Source organism: Trifolium pratense, linkage group LG2, assembly GCF_020283565.1.
Source record: "Trifolium pratense cultivar HEN17-A07 linkage group LG2, ARS_RC_1.1, whole genome shotgun sequence".
Taxonomy (NCBI): Eukaryota; Viridiplantae; Streptophyta; class Magnoliopsida; order Fabales; family Fabaceae; genus Trifolium; species Trifolium pratense.
Window position 1 is genome coordinate 18824607 of NC_060060.1, and position 12434 is coordinate 18837040.

The window sequence follows — 12434 nt, forward strand, 5'->3', positions numbered from 1 at the left end:
CATCAACATATTTAACCTACATGAGCACTTTCAAAGTTCTTGCATTAGGAGTTGATTGGAAGAGTTTATTTGAGCTTAATTATCAATGATAAAATCCTGTATAAATATTTAAAAAGAGTATACGAAAATAGTTTCATATATCTTATTTTTATGCTCCATCCCGTTCCATTTCATTCCATCGCATTCCATCATATCATTAAATGTCTAAATGGTGCTAACTTAAGTGAATTTTGAGGTTACCCATCAAAACTATTTTTTTTTATCAAAATCATTTTATTAAAATTCAAATTTAATCCAATAATTATCACATAATTAGCAATAAACTCCTAAGTTTATCGTAGGATTATCCTATAATTATTAAACTCCTAAGTTTATCTGGTTGGTAAAAAAATAACTTAGTAAAACAAACATCAATAATGGGCTTAGGCCCAATCTAAAAAAAATCACCAATAAAAATGTTCAGGGGAACTTGAATAAAAAAAAAAAAGCAAAAGGTATCTTTAGCCGGTCTACAAGTTTTTCGCGCACCCTATTTTACTCATCCGCTACTTAAGTAGAGGATGTTATAAAATGAAAATTTTGAAGAAAAAACATTGTCCGCTACTTAAGTAGCTGGTGGTATTTAAGAGTAGGGCGGAAAAAGAAACTCCTAAAAAAATGATAAGGGAGCTTGTTCTCTAAACCAAACCCTATAGGACTCAACAGGTTGCCAAACAAATGGACAACTATGTTGCCTTCCCTTTTTTTTGGGGTTTCAATTACATCATATGCTCCACTAACCACTAACCCATGTAGGTATTAGGATTAGTGCTAAAGTTTCATAGCCTGCAGTGACCATATGATGGTGGCGTCCCTTGAATTGTATCAATAAAACTAAGCATAGTTCCAAGACTCTTTTCATCTGGAATAAACAAGCACCAAATTAACAAATTTTGTATAGATAAAACAAATATTCAAATACATCCTTAAAAAAATTCATTGTTAAAGTGCACAAAATTATCAATTTAAGTATAGGATGCTATATGACTTACCAAGTCTTGGGATTTCATGTCCTTTTGGGTGATGAATCAAAACAGGGTTGACAAAAGCCTCTAGCAGAATAATGCTTTCTGGCTTCAAGAAATCCTTCTCACCTTAATCACATTATATGAATGAAGTATAAGTATATTGATGACTTCTCGTCAAATATAATTTTTAGAGTCTTTTTAGTTAAGTTTTAGTTTACTTAATGAAATAGGATGAGGCAGAATTCGTTGTTATTGTATTGATGCTCAAAGGCTAATTTATATACAATACATACAGCTTGCTCTACATAGGGTAATTACAACAAATCTTTGCAAATCAACTAAATTGGAAAATAGAATTGAAAGCAAATAACTACACTTTGATGACAGTAAATGACAGCAATTACAGTTTGACTTTCTGTCATAAGTTTCCTAATATTATGCTAATATCCCCCCTCAAGTTGGAGCGTGGAGATGAAGAACGCCCAACTTGGACAACAAAGAGTCAAATTGACGTTTCCCTAGTGCTTTCGTCAAGATATCAGCTAATTGTTTTGAAGTGTGAACATACAAAGGTTGGATGCTACCTTTGACAATTTCATCTCGCACAAAATGGCAATCAACCTCAATGTGTTTTGTACGCTCATGGAAGACCGGATTATTGGCAATATGAAGGGCAGATTGACTGTCACAATGAAGATGCATAGGATCAGCATGCTCAACACCTAGAGAGCTCAACAATCCTTTCAACCACTTGAGTTCGCAAGTAGCTGCAGCCATAGAGCGGTACTCAGCTTCAGCTGAAGATCGAGACACTGTAGTTTGCTTCTTAGTCTTCCAAGAGATGGGGGAACTACCCAACATCACAAAATAAGCTGTCAAAGATCTTCTAGTAATGGGACAACCTGCCCAGTCTGCGTCGCAGTAGCCATACAAGCGCAAATCACAATCAGCTTTGAGAACAATTCCTTGACCAGGATTGCCTTTTAGGTACCGAACAACCCGAAGAGCTGCATTCCAATGCTCAATCTTTGGAGTCTGCATAAATTGAGCAAGAATGTGAACACAATATGACAACTCAGGATGAGTAATAGTCAAATAGATGAGTCGTCCAATGAGACTCCTATATTCAGTTGGGTCTTTGAGGTCTTTCCCTTCAACAAGGGCCAATTGATGGTTTTGTTCGATAGGAATGGTCGCCGGTTTTGCTCCCAACAGTCCACAATCAGAAATCAAATCCAATGCATATTTTCTTTGCGAGAGAAAGATACCTGTAGCATTCCGTGCAACCTCAATACCAAGGAAATATTTCAACTTTCCAAGGTCTTTCATGTGAAAACAGCGACCCAAGTAATCCTTGAATTTATGTATAGCATCACTTTGATTTCCTGATATAACTATATCATCAACATACACCAAAACATACAACTCGGCGTTATGGCGGCGCAACATGAAAAGAGAATAATCAGAGTATGATTGTTCAAAGCCATAAGTTCTTAATGCATCCGACAATTTAGCAAACCAACATCTAGGGGCCTGTTTCAAACCATACAAAGATTTTCGAAGGCGACACACCTTACCGGGAGATTGTTTTTCAAAACCAGGGGGCAATTTCATATATACTTCTTCTTCCAAGTCTCCGTGCAAAAATGCATTGCGAACATCCATTTGATGTAGTTGGAAGTTCTTGGCCGCCGCAACGGCTAAAAATGTCCGAACTGTCACCATTTTTGCGGTGGGAGCAAACGTCTCATTATAGTCAACACCTTCAACTTGTCTGTTGCCATGGACAACCAATCTTGCTTTGTACCGCTCAATAGACCCATCTGAATTATATTTGATCTTATAGATCCATTTGCATCCTATAGCTTTCTTTCCCGGTGGTAAATTTTCAGTTATCCATGTACCATTGTCCTCCAAAGCTCGAATTTCTTCCTTCATGGCATCTCTCCATTTCTCATCTTTAACAGCCTCGGCAAAAGAATTTGGCTCATGCCCTGCAGTAACTGCCGCCAAGAAGGCACAATGTTGTACAGAAAATTTGTCACAATTAACAAAATTTGCAATTGGATAACGCGTACCTGAGGATTTTGAATGAAGCGGTGAACTGGTCGAGGGGCTTATAGTTGTAGTGTGTATGACATGATCCTTCAGACGTGTAGAGGGCTTCTTGATTCTATGTCCCCGGCCAAGAAGTTCATCATTTTGAACACTTTGTTGACAATCCAATCTCCCACCTTGGTCTACAACTTCTGTTGTATCAGGTTGCTGCCCTATACCTTGTACTTCCTCATGATTTTCATTGTCCTCAATATCACTTACCACACCCACAGCTCCTATGTCATTAGTTGTCACTACATTTCTTGTATCATTCCTTTCCTCACATTCATTAATTGGATCAAGCGGCCATCCCCATTCTTCAATGTGTGTTTCACTCGTTTGGTCATTGCTAGAGAAAGGGAATACTTCTTCCACAAATTTCACATTTCGAGATACAAAATACTCTTCAGTCTCAATATCATACACTTCCCACCCTTTTTTTCCATAAGGGTAGCCTACAAAAATACACTTCCGACTCCTACTATCAAATTTATCTCGCCCCCTATTTTCATTAAGAGCATAACACAAACATCCAAATGTCCGAATTTGTGTATATGCTGGCTTAGCATCAAACAACACTTCATAAGGAGTTTTCCCATCAAGTAGCGCAGAAGGAGTTCGGTTAATCAAATAAGCGGCAGTAAGAATACACTCTCCCCAAAATTTTAAAGGCAAATTGGCTTGAAACCTCAATGCCCTCGCCACATTCAATATATGTCGGTGTTTTCTTTCTACCCTTCCATTTTGTTGTGGTGTATAGCGAATTGAAGTCTGATGAAGGACACCATTTTCTTGAAAATAACTTTGTAGTCCTCTAAATTCCGTCTCATTATCACTTCTTAAAACTTTAATTTGTTTGTTATGTTGCCTATGTATCATAGCAAAAAATTGTTTGATGATACGCGAAACTTCATCTTTTGTTTTCAACAAGTACACCCATATCGCACGCGAACAATCATCAACTATAGTCAAAAAATAAACAGCGCCACAAGAGGCGTATGTTTTATAAGGTCCCCACAAATCACAATGAATCAAATCAAAACAATTCTTTGCATTATTTTCACTCAACAAAAATGATTCTTTTATTTGTTTGGCTCTAAAACAAACATCACACGTCTTTATTCTAGTATCAATATTCTTTTGAATTACATCAGGTAACATACTAGTTATCTTAGATGATGGGTGCCCCATTCTTCTATGCCACAACTCACAAAATCCAATGACATTTGCTCGGTATGCACGGACTGGTGTCGCCACACTAAGCACATAAAGCCCCTCTGATTCTTCACCCGCTCCAATCATCATCCTCGAAATGCGGTCCTGTATAACACATATTGTTTTAGTAAAGTGAACAATATAATCATCATCATGTAAAAGTTGAGATATTGAGATGAGTTTGCAATTCAAATTAGGGACAAAAAGAACACGCTTCAATATTAGCTTGTCACCAATAGTGACCATTCCTTCTTTAGTTGCATACGTCCGTGTCCCATTGGGCAATCCAACAGGACAAGGCTCTATATCTCGGACATCATTCATGCACGCAAGTGTGCTAGTCATATGATGAGAGGCACCCGTGTCAATAATCCATGGATTCTCACCTGTCAATCTTGTACTTGTCCCACCTTTTTGTGCGTTAACCGCTTTGAGAATAGCATTCCACTGCTTTGAACTCAATCCCGGCAGCACCTGATCATCTTCATTTGCCATTGCTTCAGTGTCATCAACAACTTGAGCCATATTAACTTTTGCATTATTCCCTCTTCCTTTTCCCGCACCACTCAATGATCGATGCACATGCTTTCCGCGTCCATTCACACGACCGTCAGATTGTGGTCTATCTCCCCACCATTCTGGGTAACCCACTATCTCAAAACATGAGTCGATATCATGCCCCTCACGTTTGCAATGTGAGCATGGTTTCTCTGACCCCGTGTGAGGTTTCTTTTCCCAACTCGATGTTCTGCCACTCTTGACAGCAAAAGCAATTGGATCTCCACGTTCTTCCTTGCCTCGCGTCATTACTCCGACTCTTTCCTCTTGCACCACCATCTGGTATGCTCTGTTCAAATTCGGCAGCGGGTCTAGACTCAAGACATTAGACCGCACAGTCCTGAATTGAGACTCATCAAGGCCCATCAAAAATTGGTGAAGCTTCTCCTCTTCTCTCTTCTTATTTAGCGCCGCAGATATGCCGCACTTACACCCATTGCATGTGCACACGGGTATCTGGTCATAGTCGTTCAATTCATCCCACAGCTTCTTAATCCGTCCAAAATATGTCACAATCGGGTCTCCATTCTGTTTGCAATTTGCCAATTCAGATTTCAGTTGTTGGATGCGAGGTCCATTTGAGATATCAAACCTCTGTTTAATATCATCCCACAATTCTTTTGCGTTTTCTCTGTATGTGATGGTCGATCGAAGTTTCGGTTCAATCGTATTGAAAATCCATGAAACAATCATGGAATTAACAGTCCACCAATCATCGATTTCAAGAGCAGTTTCATCAGGTTTTTAAATCGATCCATCTACGAATCCAAACTTTCGTCGTGCCCTCAACGAGCCTCGGACTGCACGAGCCCATTCATCATAATTTTCACCCTTCAATTGTACTTGGGTAATGATATTTCCTGGGTTATCATTTGAATACAGATCATAGGGAGATGTCTGTTTCTTCAAATGAGACCCACTTCCATCTTTGTTGAATTTTTCATTTGTCTTATTGCCATCATCCTTTTTCATCGCCTGATCCTCAAGACCACGCTCTGATGCCATAATGAAATAGGATGAGGCAGAATTCGTTGTTATTGTATTGATGCTCAAAGGCTAATTTATATACAATACATACAGCTTGCTCTACATAGGGTAATTACAACAAATCTTTGCAAATCAACTAAATTGGAAAATAGAATTGAAAGCAAATAACTACACTTTGATGACAGTAAATGACAGCAATTACAGTTTGACTTTCTGTCATAAGTTTCCTAATATTATGCTAATATTACTTCTGGCCATTTAATATTTAATAACAAATTATTAACATATCTTAGCTGTATCGTATTTTGAATTTCAAAATTTTTATTTATCTGCATATCTGTATCATAACACATCCGCATCCGTAGTATGTATTCATGCTTCATATGCATCATTTTAAGACAAAAGCTAAAGGAAAAGTTTCTTGAAATTACCTATAAAAAAAGAACATGTTAGTGTCGTGTCAGATGTAATTTAACATCAACCACTTAGTCAACATGTTAGTGTCGTGGCCATTAAAAAAGAACATGTTAGTGTCGTGTCAGATGTTTGTGCCTGTGAGTTTTTTAAAACTTAAGAACATGAAACATGTCAAAATTAATTTCATATTTCAAGAATCTCCTTTTATCTCTCACAAAAAGTTAATCCAAAAGTGCACTAGGGAATAGGGATGAAGGGTCAACTTGTTGATTCAAAAAGAGAATGTGTAAGTTTGGTTCTATGCATCAGAACCAAAAAGAGAAAATACTCTTGTGAGTATGCATCAGAAGACAAAGTATCAGAACTATGCTAAACATCATGCATAGGTGTGAAAGGTGTGAGAGTGATCATGCAAAGAGAGTGATCTGACAAGGAGTGTGAAAGCTCGAAATAAGCTTGATGCACAAAACAGAAAATAGGCACAGAAATGAGCTCAACAGTGCTCAGGATAGGCGCAAAAGTGAAGCTAAAAATGTATTGATCACAAATCTGAAACTTAAAACACAATCACACATCCTTATATAGATGATGTGATACACTAATGCAAGTAAAACCCAATGTAACTAACTCTTAACAAATTAGTTAGCTAACGCAACTAACACTAACTAACTTGTTTCACAAGCAACTGACTTGTCCTTCATTGTGCTATATCATTAACAAGGAGCAACAAAGAGAATTTACACAGTTTGGAGATGAGAACAAACAGAACTATTGCGATGGTAGATTAAGCATGGACGCTTCTGAAATCAGAGAGGGAAGGGAAAAGAGGGCCATGGAAAAGGTTGGTCTCCAAAAAGGGCAATTATGGAAACAATGAGCTAGCAAACCACCAAACACAGAAAAATAATTGGAGTACATCGAAATTAGAAAGAGAGAAAGCAGAAGGGAGATGGTATTCTTTGTTTGTATAGACAATATTGATCCCAATACACCTGTGAGGGACTTGAAAGACAGCTTACACAGAGTAGGAGAAGCTAGCGATACCTACATCTCAAAAGAGAATAGAAAACGAGTAAGCAATTCGGTTTTATCAGGTTTGATAACTTTAGTTCATCTGATAAAGCTATTCGAAGGTTTCATGAGTCTTTGCTTAAAGGAGAAAAAATCACTCTAATATTATACTAAAACCACTCAAATATGATACTATGACCACTCTTAAACCAAAAAGTGGACATGATCTTAGAGTCAGGAGTGATAGGAGGCCACATGAGTCAGGAGATTGTGTCATATATGAAAAGGAGCATGATCTTAGAGTCTAAGTGCCCACTGCAGCAAGAAGACTTATCAGATATAGTGACTGAATGGCACAACAACATTGACAAGGATCTGAGATATGGGGTAATTCAAGTTTCTCGTAACTTTTTCGACCCAAGAGGAGTTGGAAATAACTAATCTTACTAACTCTTAACTACCTATTAACAACTTATTAACAAACTCGTCTCTGATAATTCCAAAGACAAAAACATTTCTACTAAAACATTTAAAACATGTGAAAATTAATTTTATATTTCTATAATCCTCTATGTTTCAGAATAAACGATTAATCCAAACATGGACTAAAATGTAAATAATAAAGTAAGTTATAGTGTTTCTTTGCTAATTAGTACCTGTGCTTGCATTCCTGGCAATGCAGCTGCCAACATAGCTCCCTGAGTGACATTAATTCTTAATCAATTAAAACCGAAAGAAAAATATCTGCATATTTCAGCATCAAACAATCAAAACTTACGAAGCACGCACACTCATAGGATTAAGCGTGTTCCGGTGTTGGATACGCATCAATGTCTGACACTGACACGACGTAACATTTATTATAAGTGTCGTCTGTGTTGTGTCAAGTGTTCATATCTGTATCCATGCTTCGTAGATTAAAACAATACCTGAGAGAATCCAAGTAAACCATCAAAAGGACCATTTTTTAACATGTAATCCTCAATGTATGCTATGCATTCCTCAAAGTTCCTATACTCTGTGTTATCCTGCACACAAATAAATGAAATCTTATTTAGGCACCAACGCAAATAAACAAAGAAGATTAATATGATTAATTGTATTAATTAATATAATAACCTGATTGGATCGGAACCATTCATAATAAGGAGGATCGAAATGAATCAATGTGCGAATACTATTTTAGTATCAAAATAAATTGGGCAAACTACTATTTTAGTCTTTAAATGTATCAAAATTGTAAATATATCTCTAATGTCTCTTTTGTGTAATTTTATGGACTAAATTTAATAACTAAAAACACATTTGAGGATCAAATTGACTACCTAAAAATATATTTGAGGATCAAAATGACTAATAAAAGAAACACTTGTGGATCTAATTGCAATTTCTATACATTCAAGAACGAATATGACAACGAGATATACTTCCAAAGACCAAAATAATGGTTTACCCAAAATAAATTTCAGCAATCGAAACGTTATCGGGATGAGTTGTTTAATAGGTCTCTTTTTTCAATATGTTTGATGGCACTGCTCAGAATTATGCAAGGAGACTATCAAATAGGATGTCTCTAAAATAAAACAATTTAGATATAATTGTATCGGAGTCCTACTACACTGTAAAATCCGTTCTAGAAAATACACCCTCAAATATGTTACTTAAACTACTCTAATATTATACTAAAACCAAAAAGACATTGATAATATGACATCTCTTAAACAACAGAGGAACAAATTTCAAATCACATACACTAATATGCTATATTATCCAATGATGGACTCTAAGTTTTTATTTTCAATTTACAAACACTAATATACTCTATGTTCCAACAATTGACATCTGGTTTTCGAACACTAATATATCTCAAGTTTCATAGCCGGCAGTGACCATATGATGGCATCCCTTGAATTGCATCAATAAAACTAAGCATAGTTCCAAGATTCTTTTCATCTGGAATAAACAAGCACCAAATTAACAAATTTTGTATAGATAAAACAAATATTCAACTAGTACATCCTAAAAAAACTCATTGTTAAAGTGCACAAAATTATCAAGTTAAGTATAGGATGCTATATGACTTACCAAGTCTTGGGATTTCGTGTCCTTTTGGGTGATGAATCAAAACAGGGTTGACAAAAGCCTCTAGCAAAATAATGCTTTCTGGCTTCAAGAAATCCTTCTCACCTTAATCACATTATATGAATGAAGTATAAGTAAGTATATTGATGACTTTTCATCAAATATAATTCTTAGAATCTAAAGGAAAAGTTGCTGAACAAAGAAATTGAAGAGTTAGTTTTTTGAAATTACCTATAATGTGAAGAGAGGGGCAATCAATTGGTTTTGAAAATGCATGGGAAGCAAGTTTAGGTCTTCCATACTTCACACCACGTAATATGGCTCCGGATATGAGAATCACAAACTTGATCTTGCTTATCTTCTCAAGTGCTACTCTCTAAAATCAATTGTAAGTTAACATCAACCACTTAGTCAAATTTAGCATTCATTATTTTATCCAAAAACATTTTATGAAACATTGGTTTTGAATAAATAGATTATGTAAATTGTAAAATTGAATACATTCATAGATTAATATAATCATGTTTGAAAGTAAAAGCTTTAAATCTCAGTTAAAAGTTATAATCTTTTCTAAAGACAAATTTTTTGTACTGAATGTGTGTTTAGTGCCCGGAACGTGTATGTCACTGACACGACACCGGCACATGCATTTTACATTTAATTATTTCATTTTTTAAAATTATTATCAGTATTGACATGTCAACATATTAGTGTCGTCTCAGATGTTTGTTCCTTGTGACTGCTTTACAACTTAAGAACACATGTAACATGTCAAAATTAATGTCATATTTCGAGAATCTCCTTTATCTCTCACAAAAAGTTAATCCAAAAGTGCTAGCAGAAGAATGAGCTAGCAAACCACCAAACACAGAAAAATAATTGGAGTCCATCAAAATTAGAAAGAGAGCTAGCAGAAGAGAGATGGTATTCTTTGTTTGTATAGACAATATTTATCCCAATACACCTGTGAGGGGCTTGAAAGACACCTTCCAACAAGTAGGAGAGGTGAGTGATGCCTACATCTAAAAAAAGAATAGAAGACATACAAGTAAGCGATTCGGTTTTATCAGGTTTGATAACTTTAGTTCAGCTGATAAAGCGATTTGAAAATTTAATGAGTCTTCGCTTAAATGAGAAAAAATCATGGTTAGCTGAGCATGGTTTGGAAAGGAAAATATGGATAGTGGTAACACCAAGAGTGATGATTGGAAGCGGGCGACAAAACAACCAGAACCTAATAGGACTTCCAACCTCACAGATACAAGTGTGTGTGTGTGTGCGCGCGCGCATAGTAAGCGTGAGAAAGAACATGTCCAGCAGAGCAGACGAGAAGAAGTTGATCAAAGAATGAATACACATTTACAAAACCCAGTGTCAAGGGTGATACAAGGGGCCACATGAGTCAGGCGAATGTGTAATGGTGGAAAAGGAGCATGATCTTTGAGTCTATGTTCTCACTGCAGCAAGAAGACTTATCAAATATAGTGAGTGAATGGCACGACAACATTGAGAGGATCTGAGATATGGGACAATTCAAGCTTCCCGTAACTTTTTCGACCCAAGAGGAGTCGGAAATAACTAATGTTACTAACTCTTAACTACCTATTAACAACTTATTAACAAACTTCTCTCTAATAGTTCTGAAGACAAAAAAATCTACTAAAAACATTTAAAACAGGTGAAAATTAATTTTATATCTCCAGAATCCTCTTTATGTTTCACAAAAAAGCGAGTAAACCAAACATTCACTAAAATGTAAATAATAAAGTAAGTTATAGTGTTTCTTTGCTAATTAGTACCTGTGCTTGCATTCCTGGCAATGCAGCTGCTAAAATAGCTCCCTGAGTGACACTAATTCTTAATCAATCAAAAACGAAAGAAAAATATCTGCATATTTTAGCATCAAACAATCAAAATTTATGAAGCACGTACACTCTTCAGATTAAGCGTGTTCCGGTGATGGACATGCGTCAGTATCTAACACCAACACGACATGATGTTTATTATAAGTGTCAATGTGTCGTGTCAAGTGTTCATGTCTGTATTTGTGCTTCATAGAACAAAACCATACCTGAGAGAATCCAAGTACACCATCAAAAGGACCATTTTTTAACATGTAATCCTCAATGTATGCTATGCATTCCTCAAAGTTACTGTACTCTGTGTAATCCTGCACAAAAATAAATAAAATATTATTTAAGCACCAACACGAATAAATGAAGAAGATTGATATGATTAATTGTCTTAATTAATATAATAACCTCATTGACTTGGAACCATTCATAATAAGGAGGATCGAAAATGCCTTCAACTTCTGATTTTCCCTGAGCTGGACATTGACCATCAAGAAAAACAAAGTCCAATTTTTGTATTACAGTTTCAGGCCAACGAGAGAATATTGATTTCTTGAGGATTTGACCGCTAGTTCTGAATCCATGGAGGCAGAGGATTCTTGGTCTCTTCTGGTTTTCCATCATGTTTTCACTTTTCTCTTCTCAATCCATCAACTCTTTCAACTCTTATTTAACTCAAATAATTTAAGCTACTCAACTTTCCATTTAACTTCAATTATTTTATTCAATAAAACTTATTTTATCATTGGTCAAAAGAAGAAAATTTATCACCACTTCATGACAGTTATTATACTCAAATATTTTATTAAAAAGTATTTATAAAACTTAAATGATACTATGAGATGGATCAAGTATCAAATGAAAGTCAAACACCAAAACTACTAATCATTAGTTGGTCAGTGATGATTGATGTTGGACTTGATAGGGAGGACAACGGTTCGATCCTCCGCAAATGTGATTGAGAGGGGCTGAAACCACTTGATGTCAGAACTGACCCTCAAACAAGATTAGGTAGTCTAATGGGTCGGATACTGGTGGTGAAAATAAAAAGTCAAACACCAAAACTACTTATAGTACCTAGTTGATTGAGGATATTCAGTTTAAATTCCACTTGTGGGCATGTGCTAAAGGGAAATTCAGGATATCCGATAAAATTGGAATGGATCAATGTTGGAGGATACTAAATATGCAAGAAGTCTCATATTTG

General features: G+C 35.9%; 2 protein-coding genes across 5 annotated transcripts in view; both read right to left on the minus strand.

The window, feature by feature from the left end:
• Positions 1-760: 760 nt before the first annotated feature.
• Positions 761-12434, minus strand: part of LOC123903830 (esterase OVCA2-like) — a 53192-nt gene continuing 41518 nt past the window's right edge. For 2 of the 4 annotated variants that reach the window (XM_045953480.1, XM_045953478.1), the window contains exon 6: positions 8856-9245. Coding sequence is in view for 3 of the 4 variants with exons in the window: in XM_045953478.1 (XP_045809434.1) it covers positions 9166-9245 (80 nt within the window). In the remaining variant the exon portion in view is untranslated. Of the gene's footprint in view, positions 902-1031; positions 1134-8855; positions 9246-9377; positions 9480-9605; positions 9751-11173; positions 11216-11445; positions 11545-11635; positions 12051-12434 lie in introns of those variants that run through there. The other 2 variants (XM_045953474.1, XM_045953476.1) reach the window with 2 other exon arrangements.
• Positions 4169-6018, minus strand: LOC123903828. The gene is made up of 2 exons (XM_045953472.1): positions 4706-6018; positions 4169-4424 (listed from the first exon to the last, which is right to left on the minus strand). The coding sequence occupies exons 1-2, from the start codon at positions 5568-5570 to the stop codon at positions 4390-4392; spliced, it is 900 nt and encodes a 299-aa protein (XP_045809428.1). The 5' UTR covers positions 5571-6018; the 3' UTR covers positions 4169-4389.